The sequence below is a fragment of the Alternaria arbusti genome (genome assembly GCF_024043155.1).
Source record: "Alternaria arbusti strain BMP 1465 chromosome Unknown scaffold_18, whole genome shotgun sequence".
Lineage (NCBI taxonomy): Eukaryota > Fungi > Ascomycota > Dothideomycetes > Pleosporales > Pleosporaceae > Alternaria > Alternaria arbusti.
Window position 1 is genome coordinate 537,613 of NW_026249958.1, and position 23,048 is coordinate 560,660.

At 53.0% G+C, this 23,048-nt stretch overlaps 4 protein-coding genes across 4 annotated transcripts; 3 read left to right on the forward strand and 1 right to left on the reverse strand.

Annotated features, from left to right (window-relative positions):
- Window positions 1–9,785: 9,785 nt before the first annotated feature.
- J4E86_009813 (uncharacterized protein) lies at window positions 9,786–15,553 on the forward strand (the record flags this gene model as incomplete). The annotated part of the gene is made up of 5 exons (XM_051450314.1): window positions 9,786–9,885; window positions 9,937–10,061; window positions 10,122–10,271; window positions 10,322–14,215; window positions 14,264–15,553. The coding sequence occupies 5 exons, from the start codon at window positions 9,786–9,788 to the stop codon at window positions 15,551–15,553; spliced, it is 5,559 nt and encodes a 1,852-aa protein (XP_051298702.1).
- Window positions 15,554–16,066: 513 nt separating this feature from the next.
- Window positions 16,067–16,947, reverse strand: J4E86_009814 (uncharacterized protein; the record flags this gene model as incomplete). The annotated part of the gene is made up of 2 exons (XM_051450315.1): window positions 16,067–16,551; window positions 16,608–16,947. 2 exons carry the CDS (start codon window positions 16,945–16,947, stop codon window positions 16,067–16,069), a joined length of 825 nt encoding a protein of 274 aa, XP_051298703.1.
- Window positions 16,948–17,154: 207 nt separating this feature from the next.
- J4E86_009815 (uncharacterized protein) lies at window positions 17,155–17,832 on the forward strand (the record flags this gene model as incomplete). The annotated part of the gene is made up of 1 exon (XM_051450316.1): window positions 17,155–17,832. The coding sequence occupies one exon, from the start codon at window positions 17,155–17,157 to the stop codon at window positions 17,830–17,832; it is 678 nt and encodes a 225-aa protein (XP_051298704.1).
- A 2,726-nt stretch (window positions 17,833–20,558) lies between these two features.
- Window positions 20,559–21,311, forward strand: J4E86_009816 (uncharacterized protein; the record flags this gene model as incomplete). Its single annotated transcript, XM_051450317.1, has 1 exon — window positions 20,559–21,311. One exon carries the CDS (start codon window positions 20,559–20,561, stop codon window positions 21,309–21,311), a length of 753 nt encoding a protein of 250 aa, XP_051298705.1.
- Window positions 21,312–23,048: the final 1,737 nt, after the last annotated feature.

The following is a 23,048-nucleotide window of genomic DNA, read 5'->3' on the forward strand; positions in this document are numbered from 1 at the left end:
ACGGAATTGAGCGAAGATGAAGGTGACGAGAATGTGCAGTGTGACGCAAGCCCCGATTCTTGACTGTCAGTCAATTTGCAGTGAGTGCTCGCCTGGCAGTCACCGATCGAGTACATGGTCAACGCTACCTACTGCAAGTGTTGTCTGGCACTCGACCGTTCTTCCGACTGGTAAGGAAGCGGAGGTGCTTGTCAGCCATCCTGGGCCTTCACAGTGTTTGAAGAAGGCAGTGCGTAGGAATATACAGCCTCCAAATCGTCGCTCTCCATACACAGGTGTGTTGGCTTGAACATACGGTCCATATAGCGCAGTGTCTGAAGCGCCGGACAGCGCATACTGACTGCTGCTCGCGATGCAGCCCGGGTACTGCCTGGGTATCCGTTATTACACGGGCGTTTTCCGTGCTGTGATGGGGCCGTCTGATGTTTGACATCCAGACCTCCTTGATCATCTGGGAAAAGCTTCTCCGATCCTGCTCCTCGACGTGTTGCCCAAGAGTCTTGATGCAGATCTCGGACGAAACAGTCTACGTCCGGCGGTCCGAAGGCAACGCGGTGTAGATACTTCATAGTCGCAAAACCCGATCAAGAAGAACCATGTACTAGTCTTTGCAAAGCAAGTTTAACCGCTTTGGAACAACGGGCGCTTCGAAGACTGTCGTTGGCTTTGGCCAGTATGTGGATCCGTCTTTCCATCTATCACGCTCGTTGGTCATGTTTCGTCCTTCGCTCTTTAGCCACGTCAAAGACAACAGGCTCACTGCATGCTACGCAGTGGAGCTAGGTGTCCAGGTCGAGAAACGCAATCAAACCGTTGCTGTCAGGAGCTGTCTTGGCAAACACGGCTCGCTTGTCTAGAGCGCGACGTTGGTGTTATTGGAGGGACAATGCTGGTGAAAGCTGTAGAATTGCTGGCAGACAGACCGCTTGAAACGTCGCTTACTCAGACCCTGCCCTATGATTCCTGATTGTATGTAGGTTGCTGTGCTCCAGGCGGCAGGGGTTAAAAATATCTCACGGCACCCGGCCCAAGAGTAGCGCGGGGCGTATAATCCCCATGCGCTACGCCCAAAAATTTTGCCGGCGTAAGCGACCACCCAAGGCCGCTTCTCGTCGCTTTGCTACCATGCTGCGATCGGCAGCCCATCATCTCCAACGCCATGGGGAGCGCTCATTTGCCCCTCATCTGTTACCGCCTCTGATGTTGGTCCGCAGCCCGTGGGACTAGTCTGAAGGGTGGCTGTCGTTGTGGTTGCGCCCTGCACACATCGCCCGGTCGCTCTGTACGTACCATCTCAGCCCAGACGAGACATCGCTGGAGGTTGCAGAGAACTCGGTAGCCGAAGCGCTGCTGGCCGTTTGCAAGGTATCGCATTAATCGCTCGAAGGATCGTTCACAGGCGAAAGCGAAATGGCAGAAGCTTTCCTGGGACTAACCCTAGTAGGCCACCCCTCAGACCAGCGCTAGAGCGGTGCGGTCGCCATGTTGGCGGTACCTTCACCCACAAGGATTAGCTAGCCGGCCCGCGAGGCTCACTCGCTCTCCACCGCAATTGTGAATGGATTATGCACCCGGTCTGAACTGGGACCATGAACTACGGACGGTATCTCATTGGGACGAGCGCAGCAAGCGTTAGTCAAATTACCCACGTCCCATTGTGACAAGCAGCAGCGACTACTCCTCTATCGGATGTCTGACCCGACGTAGCTATCTATCCTCTTGGGCATTGCAAACTTCGTCTGCGCCCCGGATCTACATTGACCAGTCGATGCCACATGGTCCACCGCTCAGCGTTCGCAATTTCTAACTTGGTCCCTTTCAGGCCGTCCAGTTTCAGGCACTGCAAGATATGACAACACCGCCACTGCCCGCTACGCTTTCTCGACAAATCTGACGCCCCAGCCTTACCGTTGTGGAGTGGTCCCTAGTGCGCTCCCGGGCTAATCCTGTACACCCCGGACTAGCAGCCTTACCATACCCTAATCCCTAGAGTTTGGGTCTGTGCCTTAAGACTGGTCATTCTCACCCATCTGTTGCACTTCCCGCTTAAGACGCACTGGCCTTCTCTCTGCATGATATACAACCCGTGTTGGCTTCGACTTGCGGCCACTTGACGACCACCAGATACCCCTTCCTGTTATATCACCACCATCCTGCGAACCACTCCAGAACAACACGACACCTGGCGTCACCCACAATGACTTTCTTTTCGTCCGAAGCAGAACTAGCACTCATGGCGCCGGTTGACGGCATGGGTCACCTCTACCCCTCTAGCACATGTCAATCACCCCCCAGCATCATGTACTCACCACCACTACACCACATGGCTCATCGACCCCAAACGACCATGTCCGCACACGCAGGAATGTACACTCCACCTCAAGATTACAGACCGGTCATGGAGTCCCCATACCCACCTCACGCACTCTGGTCGACACAACCATCATCAATACCGCTACCTCAAGTAACGTCGTATTCCTACCCATCTTTCTCCGAGATGGCATCTCCCCCGATGCTTGCGCATGACTCGACGTTGCTCTCACAATCTTTCGGTGCGTCTCGACCGTCAAGATCGCACTCCACATCGTCGTCCGTAGGTCATGGCATGCCGTCCAACGTCCCCTCTGAAAGATCACCACCTGCACTGTCACGGTCGCTCTCTCCTTCCTCGCCGGACCTTCGATCCTATGGTATCCCGAACAAGAATGGTACATGGAGCTGTGCTTTCCCAGGATGCACTTCAAGAGCAGTTTTCACCCGCGGCTGCGATCTCAGGAAACACTATAAGAGGCATACAAAGTCCTTCTTCTGCCGCCATGGCGACTGCCCACAGTCTACAGGAGGAGGCTTTTCGAGTAAAAAGGATCTTGCGAGACATGAGGCCAAGCACAACCCGGGCGTGTTGTGTGACTGGGACGGATGCGACAGGGTCTTCAGTCGCGTGGATAATATGGTAAATTTGACATGCTTCACATGCGCAGAGCATTACTGACAATTTGCAGAGAGATCATGTCAAGCGGATTCATCTTAAAGCGTCCAGGAAATCTTCGACAACGTCCTCCTAGTTGTTGCGCTTCTGATACGACTACCGACTGTCACGTCCCACAAAACCATTGTTTCATTGCCTACGTCGTCCATACCTCTTACTTTGGTTCGAGTCATCGTCATAACCCTTCGCTAGGAGCGTCTACGGCGAAAGACAGGAGATTTACTCGCCAAGAAAAGGTCACAGACCGTTAAGACCACAAACCCTTCACTTTCGTTCATGATACCCTTATTTTGCATTTGCATTTGCGTTCCCATTCCCATTCATCTATCACTGCAGCATTTTCTGCGTCGTCGCATTGCTATGGCGTTTCTTAAAACTAGAGAAGTTTGAGCAGAGTCAATTGGCTCATCCAAGGAGGATACAGCACGGTTGGAACGCTTGTTGGGAATTGGTGTGCATAGATGCAGATGGCGCCGCTGTTGCCTACACTAGCTTGGAATGAGTGTCGGTCAATAGCGACAATGATTTCAACATTTGGCTCATACGATTCTTTGCAACTCTTCAATTTTTCGATTGTCTCTCTAAATACGACGTCATCCATAAAGCCAAAACCCATTCTCGACAACATGGCTGGCGCGATCGAGTCTACCACAGGTTGTCACGCCAGATGTCGACATGGTCGGGGGTTAATGGTCTGCGACTCCGGCCTGCTAGTGGGAGGCCTTACGGCCTTAACAAGGCTGACTTGCGGTGCCGTCCACTCATGTGGGCCGGGACCCTGTGACAAGGTGGCTGGAATGTCTCTGCGAATCACCTCTGTGCACACTACTTAGGTACGCAGGGATGATTGACGGGCGTTCTGCTCCGTCCAGCATAGGATCGAAATGCGAATATGGCATGTTCAGCGATCGAGAGCGATGGTCGCCCCACATCGGACCAAACGACGGCATGCCGCAAGCATTCCTGTTTCGCAGCCAGTTTCGAGGAAGATGTCACCCGATGACATAGCGGTGCTATGCGGCTGCACCCTATATTCGCGATGGTGGCTATCGTCATGGTTCAGCACCAAGCCAAGCTGTTTCAAGAGTCTGGTACATGCATGCTTCCAGTCAGACCTGCACGTCAATGGATCAATAAGACGCATTACGTTAGATGAAGGCTGTTGCTATAGCTTCCAATCACATTTCATCACATGCATTGGAAGGCAGGACGCCCAAGCGGTTCCATCCCGCGAGCTTACATACGGCAGAGGACCACATGCACGATGAGGTCGACCCCATCGCGGACGCCGAGCATCCATCGATCAAAAACTCATGGTGGTTGCTCGTGACAAAAGGTGCGTCACGCTTTGCTGCTTCTCGTGCCGCGCTAGTGCACAAACAACACAATGGAGCGACTAAGTCCAATAGATTCGACGTTACGGTAACGCTTGCATATCCTGTTATTGTCTGAACATATGCGAGCTTACGGCATATGTTCCGAGCGGCAATCCTGCGGCCCTGACATGGCGCCGTTTGATGCGGCCGTTCAGCAACCAACCACGCGATTTCCATGGCCGCGGCATGGCGACGGCATGGGAGACAAGGGTCCAAGTCACAAGCACTCTGTCATTGCTCGGACAAATTGCGACCCGTGAAGTTGGATCTGCTCGACATGGTGCTGTTGCCAGGGGTTTAGCTGTGCCGCCACGAGGTGGCTGTCCCATCTCGACATGGAGCTTACCGTACTCGTCTGCTTGTCAAGGTGTCCAACGTGATCGGGTTGGATGGTTTCCCCTGTTCCACCGGTCAAAATTGTGGACAGGGACGTGGACCACCAGTGGCTTAGTGTGCTCCACTCTTCTCCAGTAGCTTATCTTTCTGCTGGGAAGGGTCGATCTGGGTCGCGCTACAACGAACCCTCATTTCTTCCCTCTGCGCCCTTACACGGCCCCCACGATCCGTTCTAACCTCCTCGTTACGCGCATATAGCCCTGGACCTTTGCTTTCTAGTGCGCGTTTCATCAAGGTCCCGTCACAATTGCAAGGCGCACACGACATGCCTGCGATACCGTTGTTTTGAACAGCTCTCTGATGGCCTGCTCCTTTCCAGTCAACAGGTTATTGTCCGAGTGCTCCAAATCCTTCGCGGGCCATCTGCATGTTGAGTGGCCTGGCCAGTCAACCGACCGTGCATGAATATGGGGTTCCCAGCATCCTCTCGGACCCTGCCGATGATCAACGGCTTTGGGAAGGCATTGCGATGGTTGCACCGTGCGATCTTCCAGCACTTGACGAACCGCGTTAATCTCACTGCTTTCTAGTAAGACACCACCATGCTTCATGACGTATCCGTCTGCCTTTGTTTCTGTACTCCTCCTACATCGAACGTCGGAACTCAAGAAGAGAAATAGAGGGCCCCGTCGATACTGCTAATACCCACCAGAGTCCACATTTTACAGGCTGACAGATATCTTTCAAATCACAAAGCACCTATTACCATCGGATATAATGGAGACGAGTCAGGAGCCGACCCGAATTATCCAACGACCCGATTGACTCGTGCACCAGCCAGACGGCCCCAAGTATCGCAATTCCGCGCTCGCACGCTACCAGGCCGTAGTGAAGTTGTGGCGCTGGTCTGAAGCGGAAAGGGGCGGCATACGCAAGCAAAGCGCGGAATAGCCGCACTCGTTCCTGAATGCTAACCTCGAAAGTCTCCTGCGCCTGCAGACATGCGAGCTAACGCTTTGGTGATGCACAATGGCACGGACATCTGCATCTTGTCTACAAAGGAAGGTGCAAGGGGAGGGAGTCGTGATCTGGAACACCCAACTCCGCCCGGCAACGTATGTCTCAAATGGTGCATATCGCGCGATCATGACAACCCAACGTCGCCGACTTGAGGGCGCTATAGGCAGTGCTCTGAATGGCCCTCCGAAGGTGCATGCAGCCGCGTGCATCAGCCCTGTACATTGTTCGGACCGAAACGAGCCAGGACCTTGCAACATCGAACGGCAAAAATTCGCCGTGCGTTTTCCGATCGTTAACCTGACAAGTACGCCCTTTGGATGTGTCTTCACATGCTGTTGGAAAGAAAAAAGCAAAGACGATTCAACATGAACATTTCATGCTCTGTCCAATCAACCAACGGCATTTTGAACAATGCCATCTTGCCGGAGTCAACATGCTTCCCTAACGCGTTGGAGAAACGCAAAATTCGACAGCCCCCATTGTGATATTACGAACGCGTATACTATGAAGAACCATGTCTCGGCGCCTGAGCTGTACCTTTTGCTTCTACGTGTGTCCCTTGACGGAAGCTACGAGGCAATTGAAGGTAAAACCTGGAAGCCTCTCTGCATGTACTTCAAGAGGTATGAGCATGTTCCTGCAGTGCAATATACGATACGGCTTTATCATGGAGCTTTGAATCTAAAACTCATGAACAGTTCAAATGGCTGATACATAACAAATATGGCAATGACCTAAGATTCTATACCAAGTACAACAATCTTTTCTTTGAATGTCATTGAAAATGAGCCCTTCAAAAACATTCCGTGTTACATGACGAAGCACCTACAAGAGAGAAAGTTCTCGGGGCGTCTGCAAAGAAGCGACATTGGTCTTGGATAAGATCCAGATCTTTGACAGTATCTAGAAGTTGCGGTTTCCCACTGTCACCGTATTGATGAGATTAAAGTTGGATTAAAGCTCGACGACTTCGTTAGCGTCTTTGCATATTTCGACATCGAGGAATCATTCGACTGCAGCATGAGATCATATCATGCCATTTTATTAGCCGGGGAAGAGGACGACACGGTGTAAGATCGGGTATAATACCACTATCTAGAGTGGACGAATCTGTGTTCCAAGGACAAAACAAGGCCTTTGCGATAGTAGACCTACTACCTGTTCGTCACCCTCACGAACACCTGGTCTTGGAGCGAATGTGCCGCCAGGGGCAACGGCACTTACCACACGCGAGGTGTGCCATTCGGTGCTTTCCAAGCATACTTAGACACAATCCAGTCTTCTCCGTTTGCACAAGATGGCTGAACCCCTCCACCTCCAGAATCATACACACGATACCCACAAGCAAAGTCACACTACGGTTAAACCCAACGGTCGGGATCCCGGATCACGCACCGAACTAGCGGTTAGTGTAGCGCGGCGTGGGGTCCAAAAGCTGCGCCAGCACGCGCCTCCGAAGCTTTCCTGCTTGGAAGAAAATCCAGCTGAGCCGTGCGGCGTGCTAACCCCTGCTGGCGTGCCCTGGCCGCGAAGAATGCCGCAACGGGTATGATGCTGCGAGCCAGGTGCACATGTGGGTTCTGACGAGCAGGCTAGACTCGAGTGGATAATGCCTGCGCACTCGATGGGGAACTGCACTGGGTACAGGGGTAAGCGGAGCCCGCGTGTCGTGAGTCCCGATCCTGAAGCGCATGCTTGTTGCCGCCTTGGATCGTCTTTGTCGGGATGGACAGGACTGGGCTGGGACCGGAGTTAGGTTTGTGTGAGCGAGATTGAAGTGGTCGGGATTTTTCTCGGGCACAGGCGGAGGGAGCGTTGTCGGGTCGCTTGTCGCGTATCGCTTGGACTTGCTTGCGCAGGAAGAATTTAGCTTTGCTTTGTGCATGTGGGATACTTCTTACTGTGATTGCGTTGGTGCAGTATGTGGATAGCAGAGACACACTTTGCTGTGTCCACTGTTCGGAGAACGGCGACTTGAGATACGGCGTAGTCAGGTAGTGGCTCTCGCATATTCGCATAACGCATATCTTCAACAACAGACGTACCTAGGTACCTCGCCGATACTCAGAGTTCGTCCAACATGACCATCTCCGACAACGAGTAGCCTTTTCGACGGCGGATCGGTCCCAAAATGGGAATCCGTCATCCAAGATCTACCACATCGACTCGAAAACACACTAGAACATCATGCACCTTCTTCGCTACACATGTTATCTAACAAGAACCATAACTCTGTCGGACAGACAGCACCACTTGGGCAGTCCCAACTGCGACATCAACGCCAACACTATTCCCGGCGCCACACTATCAGGAACCACCTACCAGGCGGGCGTGCGATGAGCGCCGCTATCCTCGGCCACGCTCCGCTATGGTGTAGAGCTAATATACGACTGAGCCACTGGCATTCGCTTCTTCGGATCACGACCGTGTGGCTCAAACTCGCCCGCACTCGCCCGCTAGACGCGTAGCTTGAACTACGACGCCAGATTTAAGTTTCACTTCGATATACTATATCTTCTAGCGAGCGTCGCAGGGATTGGTACACTGGTTCTGTAGGACAGCATTTAGGAAGCATATAGGCCCGATGCAGAAAGCCATGCGTGATGAATCGCGAAATCGACATTGCAGTAGTGTGAACAGACGCGAACAATGGCCTTTAGGTTGTTTGCTTGATCTGTGCTAACATGACGAGCGCAGTATTGAAAGGAGGGGTTGGAACGCAGGTCTGTGATAAGGTTCAGGGAGTAGTTGGCGAGTTTGCAAAAGATTGACGATCGGGTTCGCAATCGCTATATTTGTGCCCTCATGATAGTAGATTCCACTTCACATGCATCCTCGCATGTCTAGTTCAGCTCATTAAACTCCCTATCTTCAGTCCGTGGTGAGCCAGACGAAGCAGGCCAACGGAATGCAACTGCGGGGTGTGCAGTTACAATTGCATGTGGACAGAGCTAACAATTTCCTGCATGCAATGGTATGTCTGTCGCATGGAGTCTCCCAGGACCATCAGACAGAACCTACTTCAAGGAACTGCGCCTCGAACTGGCACCCTTCTCCCACATATACCATATATGAGTACTGGTCCTGATACGCGACGACAGCATCCGCCCGATCAACAGCTGCTTCGCCCGAGTAATTGCTACCTCGCTGGCTCCTTGTATCTTTAGATATGCTCTGACGACATGTTCGCTCCTTCCTTGGATGGCTGTGCCGGGGCGTGATAGCTCTTGCGCATGATAGGTATATGTATCTTCGAACAACCGACGCCTACAAAGCGGCAGTCTTTTCTCGTCGTGGAGAACGAGGTTGTAGGTTTGTTATTCATCTGCATGACTTCAGGTCAAGTGCCTGACGGTCTGAACCGCCCATGACCTGGCCACGGCTCAGAAGGTACATCAGGCGCGTTGATGAATTCCCAAAATCCGTATATGAGGCATAGGAAGACAAACACGACCAACGCTTGTCCGAACCATTCTGGTAGTGCGCGATGTGTGGATTCGACTTCGCTGCTCGCTATCGAGGAATCATCGGTATACGGTCGGAAAGTGCCATAACCCGGGGGTGCACCCGTTAAGCCAACGGCATCGTCGTAGGAAGGCGGAGGCTCATCGTATGGGGAATCTTGGTGAGGCGGGAGATGGATGGGTGGATCGTTGTGAGGGTGGTGGTGGTGATGGAGATCAGATGCGAACGTGTCGGCTGGTGGGGCAGATGGCGCATCATGTGAGGCCTGCCACAGTCAGTTATGGTAGCCAGAACATGACAATCACGCATGGCTTACCGATCCTGCGTCGTGCATATTGCGCTGGCCCCGGCGGTATATAGGGCAACTGTAGAGGCTTCATGGTGTTGCAGTCGGGCACTTGGGGTCGCGTGCGGCGCGCGTCATCACGCCGGAGCGAGCATGTGAAACGGGCCGTCAGTGCTCCGTGTCGGAATGCCATGTCTCGTAAACGTAGGCAACAAATGAAGCGCCCAACACCACCACCTGGGCACCACCAACCGCAGCATGTCCAGCGCGCTGTCATTGATACACGGACACATTATTCTCTGCCAGCCACAGCATGTCCGCTGATCCCACTGCTAACCCGCAGGTCTTCTCCCCCACGGCTTCTGGCCGCTCCAGTCCCGTACCACGGTCCGCGCGCACTGCTGTACAAGAGCGTATGTTGTCGCATTGTGCATGCAATCCCAGGTTACTGACTCAGAGAACAGCACTGTATAAAAAAGATAAAAACTTCCGTCGCTATGCCGCCGGTGTCGAACGCGCCCTCGCCCTCTGGGACACTGCACAGCAGGAATGGGCCGACTACATATCTTTCCTGGGCCGGCTGCTGAAGGTCAATCCCGCCATGCTACTGCGACTATGAGATAATGCGCTTATACAAGTTACCCTCCAGGCCCTGCAAGCGCACCCTCCAGAGATACCCGTCATACCACATAGCGATACTGTCGCACTGCGATTAGCGCAGTGCTTGAATCCAACATTGCCCTCGGGCGTTCACCAGAAAGCCCTCGACGTCTATGACTACATCTTCTCCACCATCGGTGTATGCCCGTCTCCCCCAAGTCAGCCTATGCCAAGCTGATCCATGTCCAGAAAGATGCCCTCGCTCGTGACCTCAACCTCTACTTCCCCGGCCTTGCCTCTGTGCTTTCCTTCGCCTCGCTCTCGGTCCGCCCACTCTACCTCTCCGTCTTCGAGAAGCATATACTAAAGCTCGACGGAGCCGCACTTCGCCCGGCCTTGAAGGCCATCATACTGTCAATCCTGCCTGGTCTGGAAGATGAGACAAGCGAGGATTTTGAGCGCATGGTCTCGGCAACGGAGAAGTTGCGGAGCGCAGTGCAGGACAACTCGGACGACATAGTCGAGGCTAAGACTGCGGGTGCTTCATCTCACTTTTGGCAGTGCTTCTTCCTAGCGACCATCACCAACCCATCCAGGAGGCAAGGTGCACTTGCTTTCCTCGTACGACGATTGCCTAAATTCGGACGGCCAGAGAGGCGCAGCTCTCCTCCAGATGTCTCCAGACCTTCTGACGCGCTATCGGGCGAGGCCGAGGCAGCCACATCCCCCGAGCCAGGTCTCCTCATTCGCTGCTTTGAATCAGGCCTGTCGGACCCTCAGATACTCATCCAGCGAGGATTTCTCGATCTTTTGGTCAGTCATCTGCCTCTCGACTCACCCGTCTTGCAGGAGCGCGTTGGAAAGGGGGATTTAGAGCGACTAGTAGCTGCAGCCGCAGGCGTTGTGTCGCGAAGAGACATGAGCTTGAATCGCCGGCTCTGGGCATGGTTCCTAGGTCCAGAGCCCACTGCGTCTGAAGTAAACGACAGCACCACATCCCCAACAGCAGACAGACACAACGTGTCTGCAGATCCGTCGGCACATCAAGCTGCTTTCTTTTCGCGGTACGGTCTTGAAGCGCTTACCAACAGCGTCCTCAAGATGATCAACCGTCGTAGCACATTACCTTCCGAGCGAGCACGTCCTTTCAGAGTCTGTCTATCTCTCATGGACCGTTGGGAAGTAGGTGGTTTGATTGTACCCGAGATCTTCCTGCCAGCGTTACAGAGCGTATATGCGTACAGCGAAACTGCATCCAAGGAACAAGTCGACGAAGTCATGAGAAGTGCCAGTGCATTCTTCGATGGCGTCGATAGCGGCCTCATCTGGGGCAAGCTCATTCATCTCATAACGTCATCCCTGCAGACGGATGATGACGAAGCATTACAAAAGATGAAGCTGGCCAAGTTTGTTCTGGCCCGATTCAATCTCAAAGAGGAAGACATGCTATTGCATCACATGCCTCTAATGGTACTATCGACACTTGTTGCTTTGAATGAGACCTCTGGCAAGGCCGACAGCTCATCAAAAGACGCACAAGTTGTGAGCCTTGCCCTCGAGATCACAGAATCGCTTATTCAGATTGTCCCAGATCGGTCATTTCAAGGTGATCAAGCAACGGAGCAGCAGCTATTGGCAACTCTCAAAACACCGCGAGCCACAGTGTCCAAGAAGATACGTGCATTCTATGAAGAATCTCAAAGCAGCTTGGATGCAGCTGACCCGCCTTTCGATCCGCCACTGCTTGGTCAGATTGCGCTTCGTGAGGCCTCTTGCATGTTCACCGCATCTATGCAGTCAAATGGTTCCGGTATCACTGCCGAGATGCCTTCCAAAATATTATCCAATCTGGTCTTCAAAACACAGTGTCTTAAGGCCGTTGAAGATATTGACCTAGTCACTATGCTTGCAAATGTCCTTCAGACATCGGACAAGACCGACACAGATCCTTCATTCCCGCACCTAGGCGCTATAACAGCCGTCTTACTCGCACTCCAGACCGCACTCCCATCAAGACCTCACATCGCCTCAAGCCAATTACCTGAGATCATCCATCCTTTGGTTCGATACTTCTGGCGGTACCTTTCGCCGACATCACCCAAATACCATGTCGAAACAGCGCGTTCCTTGTTACAATTACATGCCATTACACCTGCCAGTCGGATGGTCGAAAGTGCCATCGCTTCGATCATCGTAGAGGAGACCGGCCAAGATTCCGTTTCTAAGAGCTCATCAGATTGTGCCCGACGTTTTGCGACACTATGGACGCATGTCATGCACGAACTGAACCTGCAGTCAGAAAAGCGTGTCAATATTACTCGCCGACCAAGTGGTAACATTCTACAAGCCTCGTCAACAGCAAGCGACTTCCACTCTGTCTTGACAAGGCCGCTGCTCTTGCTTCTTGACACTCTCGCAGAAGAAGGGTCGGAAACATCTACGTTTTTGCAAAATTGGCTACCAGATACGCCAAGCTTGAACAGAGTCTTTGAGATCCTTGCAGTTCATATCCAATCACTCAACTGTCTGGCAGCTTTAAGCAATTTGGCACCTAATACGACAACCCAGGGACCAGCAGCACGTTCCAGAAGAGACGACACAAAGGAATGCCTATACTACCTGAGGCATGTCTTTAACGTCATCAAGCGGCCATCACATTTCACGTGGGTAACTCTTGCTGAGGTCACACTGTCCTGGCCAGAACCCTCCTCACCGCGTATCTCCATCCAGGAGTGGCTCACACGTACATGTTTGACGACACTGTCGCTTCAAATTGGCTCATCAGATACAGTTATAGGGCCTCACATACATGAGCTACACCGGTTGTCGGTCTCTATGATATCGCAAATCTATCGAAGTCCATTTGCTGCACCACTTCGAGAGTTGGAGCTTGAAGTACCTCTAATGGCAAGGTTAAGATCAGCGAGTCCGCCTTTGCAGAGTCTCTTATTAAGTGCAGAGTTGGCGGCACTGAAACTCCGCCTTACTCGTCCACCAGAACCAACAGCAGAGCCAAAATCTTCGAATCATCCTGCCAATCGGTCGCGCCTTTCACTAGCGATCAACAGAGACTCGGAAGATCAGACGCCTGCGCCGATTCCTCCACCTCCACAATTTGTTGAGTGCTTGAAGTTCGGATTCTCCTCCTCTGCCAGTCGCCTAGTCCTTGACGACTGGATTCAGTTCCTTGTTGAAGTCCTACCAATGTTTCCTGATACGATATTCCAAAACCTCCTACCACTTGTAGAGTGTCTTTGCAAGCAGATCAATCTTACGTTCGAGCAGCTCAAGGTTACGTTCGCAAAGACACAACCCGCACCTACTGTCTCTCCCGAGTCGACTCTGATCTCGCTCATGAACGGATTAGAGCAGATCTTGGCCAAGGCGCACGAGCGTTTGACTACGCAGGAGACGAAAGTGTCTGCCAACAAGTCTCCAGAACAACCCCAGGGTTTCTTCAGCAATGTCGTATCTGGGCTGATTTCCTCTGATGCGAACCAGGCTCGCACTCCGACCGCAAATAGTAGACTCACAGTTTTGCTTTGCTTCCAAGACACTGTTCGCATATGCTTCGCGATATGGTCTTGGGGTGGCTATGGGAATATGCTCGAACTACAGGATCACACGTCAGCGTCATCATTCGCTTACACCTCTTTACGCATGCGCAATCGGGCTCGCCGCACATTGGAGCATCTCTTCGCTGCGGAAGCTTTGGAGTGCTTGGAGACGTTAGTAGTTCTATGGGCGCATGCGGAAGTTGACGATGTGCGAGGAGCAGCTATTACAGGGCTTCTAAACGTCCTCAATGGCTCAAAGCCAAAGCATACCATCCCAGCAATATTCAACGCTGTATACAGCCGGACGGATCCTGGGGCGTTGGACACCAATCGACTATCAACATTGACCTCTGATCTTACTGATGCTGAACTAGTCGCCTTCCTCGTCGAGTATACGAACTCTCTGGAAGATGACGCCATGGACGAGATCTGGCAGGACTTTACTTTGTTCCTGCGAGATGTGCTCGCAAATCCCCTTCCTCATCGACAGATATTACCTACATTGCTGGAGTTTACCGCCGTCATAGGGCAGAAGGTTGATAATACCAACTTTGGAGAGCAACGGAAGATGAGAAGGGAGCTTGCTGTGAGTGGCAATGCTTGTTCAACTGAATTATACTAACTATATGAACAGGATATCTTTACCAGGATCTTGACTGCCATTTTCACAACACGTTCGATGGGCTATCTGCAAGACACGAACCAAGCGGTAAACGAAAAGCCGGCTGCTGTGACAAATGGCAATCGCGCACAGAAGCGGGCAACCGATGTCGTTCCCATTCTGACTACCATCGTACCGAAACTATCGATCATCCTCGTCGAGAATGACCGTGTTGCGAAGGTCGTCTCAGACGTATCAGCATCCGTCATCGGACCAACCTTCCGCGCCAAAGCATTCCCTGAAAACGTATCGAGAAACACGTTGGATCTACTCCAAGGCCTGACCAAGATCTCGCCAGGTAACAAACTTCTCAAGAAAGACATTTTCGATGCTTTCAATGACCCCAAGTTCTTTAACACACCGCTTTATCTACTAAGAGAAGCTTGGCTGCCTATACTTGCGCAATGGACGCAATCAGACAAGGAGCGACTGCCCGAGCTACTTGCACGACTGTCTGCGCCAACAACGGCTGGCATCATGTTCGGAGTTGGTGCAACATCTGCGCGGCAGGAAGCCGACCGTAAAACCCAGCTTACTTTACGTCGCATTGCCCTTCTCATCCTTGCGAGTCCCGAAGATGCTTTCACACCAAACATACCACAAGTTCTGGAGAAGGTCGTCGAACTGCTTACCGCCACGCCAGCGTCGTCGCCATCTTCAGTCACTCGTACCGACGTCATCGTACTACTGCGTGCCATCATCTTGAAGACGTCGCCAGTCCACCTGGCGTCGCTTTGGCCAGTTGTGAACGGCGAGCTGACATCCGGACTATCCGCACTCCTACCAGACGCTCCAAACAAGGAGCACTACAACAACGCCGGCATCATTCAGACGTGCAAGCTGTTAGACGAACTCGTCGTACTAGACCCGGACGACTTCCAGCTCATGGAGTGGCTCTTCATCTCCGACACCATCGACGCAGTATACAAGCCCGATACCCCGCCAACACTCATGTCTCTTACCGATGAGATCAACGAGGTTCTCACAAGATCATCGACAGCACCTCCGGCTCCTGTAACTGCACTGAACGGGTCAGACACGGATGAGCCCAAGAGGACGTTATTCTTAGACCCGCTTATCGAGGCTCTTGAGAAGGAAGAAGGTGCTGCAGTGTTGGAGATGACCAGGGGAGAGTTGGTGAATCGGTTGGTGAGGCCGTTCTTGGGCAATCTGGCAATGAACGCATTTGAGGCTAGGTATGGGGGTGGAGAAGCGGACTGGCAGGGTATTTGGGAGAGTGTGGTCAGAGACGCGGGGGCTTGAGCTCGATCAAGCTTGCTTTGCTTTCATGGCATGTAGTAGTGTCGTATATTATACAGCTGAAACCATCATGCATTTCATGACCCAAGATGCTCGAACGGTTACACTTCAATTTCCTCGGTCTACCCAAGTGTCCTGATATCCTTTTTGTAGGAGTGGGACAGATATTATGTATATCTGTGTTGTGAGGCTTTGAGAGCTGCTGTAACGTCGACGGGCTGTTGGCGCAACGCTGTCGTAAGAAGTATGCGCCTCTTGGTATGCGGGTCGTGGTCTTATTATCCTACTCTCGGGCTCGACTTCAGCTCTTTGGCTACTTCGCCCAGTGTAGCTGAGTACAAGATAGCCAGATGATTGCTGGCATCAAGCTCGCCATGGAACCAAGAAGATGCCAGATGACTCCAGCTTGTTATCCCTCCCGCAACCCCATTATCCGGCATGGTACCAGCCAGCCTATAGACACGGTACGCGGCGCAGTTAGGGTGAGATCCAATCGTCCATGAGTCCCATTCAGTTTCACTCCGACTCTTCCGAATCTTCCTCGCGCATGATAGCTTCGCACTGCTCTCTAAGCTCCTGCACGCCAGCAACGCCCTTCCATTTATCCAATATCCTACTAACCTCTTCCCACTCCTTCTCCGCCTTCTCGTCTTGATCCTGGTCTACCATATCCTGCAGCCGCCGTGGTGTATCCAGAACCCATCTCACAGTATCCTGCTGTCTCCGCTGCTTGTCTACGTCTGATTTATCTTTGTCGTCCTGCTCGACCCGTATGCTTATACCCAGTCCCTGTTCTTTGGACTGGTGACTGCCCTGTAATGAGGATGACAAGGACGCAGCTGTCTCGGCAATGTGGGAGATGGCAGGACCGAGGGTGTGGGTTGTGGGGGCGAGGGGGTCCATGTTTCCGCGCATGCGTCGGATGGTGCTTGTTGCGGAGAGGAGTTTGGAGTAGTTGTCGTAGACGAGAGACTTGCGGTCGCTGTCTAGATTTCTGATCTCTGTTTCAATGTTAGCACTCCAGATGTCCGCTTATATGCGTCGAGTGACTGCTTACGAGACACCAAATCTGCTTCGACCTTCAACACGCCTTTCAGTCCCTCTTTGGCAAGCAATGCCTCTACAAAGGCTTCTGCATTGAAGTCGGCAGCATCGAGTTCTGTGAGCGTCTCGTCTTCTTCTGGCCCTAACTGTGTTCTCGAAGATTCTTCAGATATTCTGGCGTCTGGCGTTGCATCGCGGGGCGCGTTCTTGAGGCCGTAGAATTCACGAAGGGCGGCTCGGTTTCGGCGTGCGGCTGGAGGTGGGCGATGCGACGAGCTGCTGTCGATTGAGGTGCGGGTCAAGGAGGGGCTGCGGACCGAGGAACTGGCGCGGGGTGATGCTATCGTCGACATGCTGGAGTATGCTTGATTATATATTCGCTACGTTGCGAGCTTTGGTGGTTGGAGTGTTGGAGCTTGAGCTTCATGTGAAGGCCGAGGCCACCGTTGGGGAAAGAGCGCCCCACGTCATTCTACGCGTCGCGTCTCCCACATCGCTCCGCCTTATTCACGAACAAGCAAAACCGCGCATCCTCAAGAAGGGTGCAAGTGATCACCGACATGGCAGCTAATCTCGCAGCCGAGCTAACGCAGCACCTACATGCCCGCCATCTCTACCCTACCGCCGCCTGGCTGCAGGGCTTCCTCTCAACAACCCGGCCCAACACGCCGTTGCCCGCCGTCAAGCAGACAGCCCACTTCCGCCTACTAGCTACCGACATAACCACGTCGCTCAGCCAGCCTGCAGGCTCCGTATTTCCCGACGATGTGCTGAAGGGTACCACAAAATCCCGCATCGTCCCTGGTCCAGTCGTCTGCCAGGTGCTCGACGTCGAAGATATAGGCCACTCGCGCTGGTCGCAGGTCGAATCTATCGAAGCGCAGGAGCGGGGCGAGATGACAAAAGGAAGGGAGATTGTGCGCGTTGTAGAGCAGGAGAATGAGGGCACTGCTGAAGCTGCGGCTCCTGTGCTGAGCAAAGGGCCGTTCAAGCTGCTACTGCAAGATGCCAAGGGCCTCAAGATCTACGCCATGGAGCTGAGAGGCATAGACGGGCTCAATACCAACATGGCTATGGGCATCAAACTCCTCCTGAAGAACTTTGACGTGAGGAGAGGCGTCATCATGCTTGAGCCCGTCAATGTGCAAGTGCTAGGCGGGAAAATGGAGGCACTCGATAAGGCTTGGAAAGAGGGTAGAAAGGAAAGGCTAATGGCAGCTGCAAGGGTAACAGGATAGACTGAGGGTGCTGGTATTGTATGTGTTGAACCACTATATAGATTTAATAAAATATCTATGGGTTGTCGTTTTCCATCTCTTCTTACATAGAGGCCTGCCGTATGGCAGCGAACGATCAAAACCGAGGCACTTTGTTATGTATCCTTCATGCTCTAATGAAAATAACACCAATTGCTACGTATCTGTTTAGAAGTAGTCTTGTTGATATCAGAGCATTGGTCTCGATCTTACTAAGCGCTGTCATGCACTCCTCATGCGAATGTCGCGTCATAGAGAGATGTTGAGAAAGACGCGAACATCGGTCATCAGCAGTAGCGGCATCGCTGCTTACTGATACATGAAGCTACTCGGCTATTTGCTTAAAATCATGACGGAAATATGAGAAGATATCGTGCAAAGCTAGACATGATGTTCCCGGAATTGGCTCGGACTTGGGAGGCAGGCGCTGATACATGCGAGCCAGCGCGGTCGTCGTTTAGTGAGTGCTTTTCCGAAGGCTTGCGGACCGGAATTCTGCTAGGGGAGAGGATGGTGAAGTCGATATTCCCGCAAGTGTAATGGTATATGCCGCAATTGAGTCTAAATGAATATGCCTCATTCGAAGGTATACCCAAAGCGGTAACGTTGTAGCGAAGACCCGCGTCGACGTTAAGCTAGACATTGTGGAGGACAAAGCGTGGCTGAGCAAGCTTTGGTCTGCGTGAGGCGTACACGTTTGCAACGCGTCGCGAAGTGAGCTATTGACGCGGGGTCGTGGTAATCGTAGACGTGTGGTGGCTGAGGCTGTTGATAGCGCACGCTGGGCTTAGTACGTAGTCGACTCATACTCTCTCAGTCGACGCGGAGTCGCATTGCAGCATTGCGTTGCCATGGCACCGCAGCATGCATATATGCCACCGCCAGATTCGCGGCATTGACGGTCTCCTGATCAGCCTCGTACAGCTCAGCGGTGAAGTCGACCCGACGGAAACGTGTCGAACCGAGTCGTACCTTGATTGGGCCCATGTAAATCGGATGACTCAAGGGCAGCAAAGGGCTGTGCGTATGTAGATGAAGGTAGACGGTAAACGCAATTCGGTATGCGTAGCGACGGCTGAAAGCGCCACGAGATGCACTTTCCTCTTTCGGGATCGTTCGTCCTGGAAGCACGCCCTCACCGGAGCCGGAGTAGTGGAAAAGGGCGGAGCGGAGACGGATGCTATGAACGCACTGTTCACCGTTTTTTGTTTGTGCCTGACAATAAACGCACAGATGCCATAAACTCAATACCTTGGACAGTCGGGCTGTAGGAGCGCAAAAGTAATCAAACTGTTCAGCCATCAGGCATGACGACGGTGCAAAGTTGCTGGTCGCAGATTGACTGCCTCGGAGCACGCAATAGCGACGCTCCAGAGAAGCGCATGATCGTGTCATCAAATTATACTGGTTCATGCAGGGTCGTTAGCGGGTTTGTCAGAGAGTATTTTTCAGCATCTCTGACAAAGCCAGCTTGATCTACCAATGGCGGCACGATGCAGCAAGCTGCAGGCGGGAGTTAGTAATGGGAAGTCGGAGACAAGCAGCATGCTCCTGGGCCTGGCTCGCAATTGATGCCCAGGTGTGATTGGTACCCTGGGTCATTTCACGATGGTTTGCTTGGGCGCGGGGGTCAGACTGAGCGACAGGTCCGCGTGGCCCGCCCAGTTAGACATCCACGGGTCGCTTGTGACGACGCGGACGAAAGCTGTGAGGGAGCGAAAAGCCGATGTGCTAGGCAGCCGGAAAACCAAGGTCCCAAGGCGTCGGCCGAAGCGACGACTCTATACGACGGTACGAAGGGTGCCGGACGTCAGCCTGTGGCTGAACTGCTGTCGTGAGCCAAACCAACCTCGCGCAATGGAGGAATTGGTGACCCCTTAGGCGAGACGGTGGACACGTTTGACAGGCACAGATTCAGGGCTGACCGCTCTGCCTGTACAGAGGTCCGTGGCTTAGCCCTGACGACAGCGCATCCTGGAACCGCAGGCAGCCAGGCAGCGCAGGTTCGCCCAAGCACCCTCTAGCTCGAACAACGCACCGCGAGGATATTAGCAGGGGAAACGCGAAAAGCGAAGAGCCCAAAAAGAAAAAACCCTGACGGCGCGATGTGGGCGGACGATGAGTGATGCAATGCATCGTGGGTTAGTAAACGCCGACAAGAGCGAGACCCCGATTACCCAGCGCCGTGGCATGTGAGCATGGGCAGACTGTATATCCGCGCAACGTCCGGCGTCCGCTTCGTAACGCCCGTATGTGCATGCGGGCGAAAGTCTCTACGACCGACCGGGCTGTATCGTAAGCCGCGCTAGCACCCCTGCAGTCGTGCCCAGGTGTGAATCATAGTGTGTTAGCTCACCGCATCCGTCCTTGCTCGGCCAAGAGCGGTGGAAACATGCCAATAATTCCGAGCACCCGTTATCCATCCTCCATGCGCCAGCGAAACATAAGAAACACGCCTGTCCTCGCTTCAGATTCCATCATCATCAGCTCACACACCAGTCCACCACTCCTCGGCGAATTATAACATCACTCGACAATCAGAGTCGATCAACATTACATCACACATCTCGGAATCTAACTACGCTCGGATCACCTTCCCTCCATTGGCTGCTGCTTTAAGGTTTGTACCCTCGTTCTCGACAGTCATAAAACCAACCTGACTCACAATTTTTAGGCTCTCATATACTACTGCCTTATACACACCAAACATGCCTTCTTCATCACACCTCCGCATTCAAACTTCCTTCGAGCCCTTTACGGCTGAGACTACCCGCTCCCACTTCATCTCATCACCACCGCAAAAGAAGCAGAAGATGTCTCTCACCCAAACCTACTACATTGCTGCCTCTGCCCGCTCCAAGCTCGGCAAGGAGGCATGCAGGGCCGACCACAACCTCCGCCTTCTCGTTGGCCACGCAAACCTCCTCGACAGCCTCATGGTCGAACTCCAAGATGCCGAACGCCAGCAAGAGCAATGGTTCAACCAGACCATGGCCAAGGCCTCCAAGACTGAAGAGTCCCGACACATCCAATGGGCCGACAGCATCGCTGAGGAGGAAGAGGATGACGACTCCGAATCAGACTCCGAGTCCGAGAACGAGGACGACTTCGACATGATCGCACTCCCTCGCCGCATCGCTCAATCACCGGTCCAGATCAGCACAATGGAGGTGGACGAGGATGAGGACGACGAGGAGGAGTTCTACGACGACATGGAGGACGACTCAGAACTGGCTCTTACCCGGGTACCATCGCAATTACAATCACCACCCGAGCTCACCTACGAGGAAGAGTCCGACGACGAGTCTCCACCCACATCGCCCCCGCAAGCGTCCTTCAACTTCACCGAGAAAGAAGCCATGCTCACAACAACCTTCTACGACGCCAAACCACAATCACAAAACATCGAAGACCATCCGCTATTCATGGATACCACCGCTCCGCTCATCTCAAGTTATTAGGCCAGCACACCACCATGTTCCGACCTTTTGATTTTTGATCCAGCGTTTCCAGCGAGCGAGTCCTTTACAGCATAGCGTAGCATTTTCGAGCATTATATCCTCTGTTTTCATTTATTGGCATATACCGCAGGGCGGTCGGGATCTTCACGCAGGATCTCACGAACAACTCTACTCAGAAATTATTGGATGGATACGGGATAGGAGGATTTGGGATATTGGTCTCGAGCGGTTCGACGTCTCCCGAAGGTAGTGGTCGAGACTCCCGCCATAGCTAGAAATTTCAATGATGATCATTACACCCACAAAAACAATCTCCACGCTTTTCTCAGGTGATGTGCTGCTATCGCTGCAGGCTGCATGCTAATCGACCCTTAGCAGGTCACAGGCACAGTCCCGATGTATGACTGATGAACTGTCAACAGCACACGACACAGCAACAGACCCCACGCATTACAGTTTCCTGTCAACATGCCCAGTCACACATTTGGTGCTGGGAAATTCCTAGGGTTGACCGACTTTTGGCCAGTGCGTCAGACCCTGGCCCCTCGCATGCATCCCGCATAGGGCGGGCACTTCGCATCGCGGACGCGGCTGCTTTTCGCCGAGCGCGCCTTGCATGGCTGAGCGATCTGTCGTCGCAACGCTTGCCTGGTGAAAGTGCACTTCCGGTCAATCACCTTCGTGTCCCCGCATACACAGAGCAGGCGTTGCGAGCTTGATTGCGTACACCGATCGCACCGCCCCACGCACCGCCGAGTGACCATCTGCGTCTGCCTGGGAAGATCTGGTGTGTATGCAAGGCATGCAGCCGCAAGCAGCCGGGTCAACTCGGCGTTTGGTTCTGCCCACGTCCGAAAAGTGTGCGCAGGCAGACAGGCTGCTCGGGGTTTGAATGTATCCGATCGGACACAACAGGAGCTCGCGTACGACGGTCACGTTTGGTTCCGCTCGGGCGAAACGCGGACACATGAGCCAGACTCGAGCGGATCAGCTGGAAGCAGATTAACCGTCGCATGCGGATATGCATCCTCTATTCGCACTCGCATCTTGATGCACTTGACAGCTGTAGGATGAGCGGTCTATGGCAATCTGTTGCGAAACCCACTCGTCGAGGGCTTCTGGACCGCGAAAGCTTTGATCTGAGCAAGGTCTCCCGTCTCCACACTGTCAGAAGTTGAAGACGGAAGTTACAGCGTCGATCTCTCCTTTTCCCCACGCTCCACTGCTGTCGCGGCGATACCGGCACTGACCCTCCACGATGCTCGTCTCGAAACGCTACCATGGCACGAGAGATGATCAAATCTCATATCAGACTCGGTACCAAACATCGAGTCAAAACATGTCCATGCCCGCAATCTCGAGGTTTCAACATCTCGTTTCGACATGGCGGTGGACGAAACGATTCATACAGTTAATCTTCTCATAGCCATCGTCGATTTTGCTTTTACTAGAGACGGACTGCCTCAGTCACGCCCGCTAGCTAATGCTGCGCTGTGGTTCGCGAGGCCTAGTGAAACAGGTACGAATCTAGCTTGCGCGTAGCCCGCTCTACGCAATCCGCTTGAATGAAGCGAAACCCTGTTTCCAAGTTACGGAGGTTTCTTGCGATAACGTGTCATCTCGAGCATTGCTGAGCTGGCATGCCAACTCAACTCCTTGGATGTTTCTGGGCCGCGTCGTGCCTAGCAACGCCTCACGTCCCAAACATGCTGCCCTGTTCCTGAACGTTCTCCCATC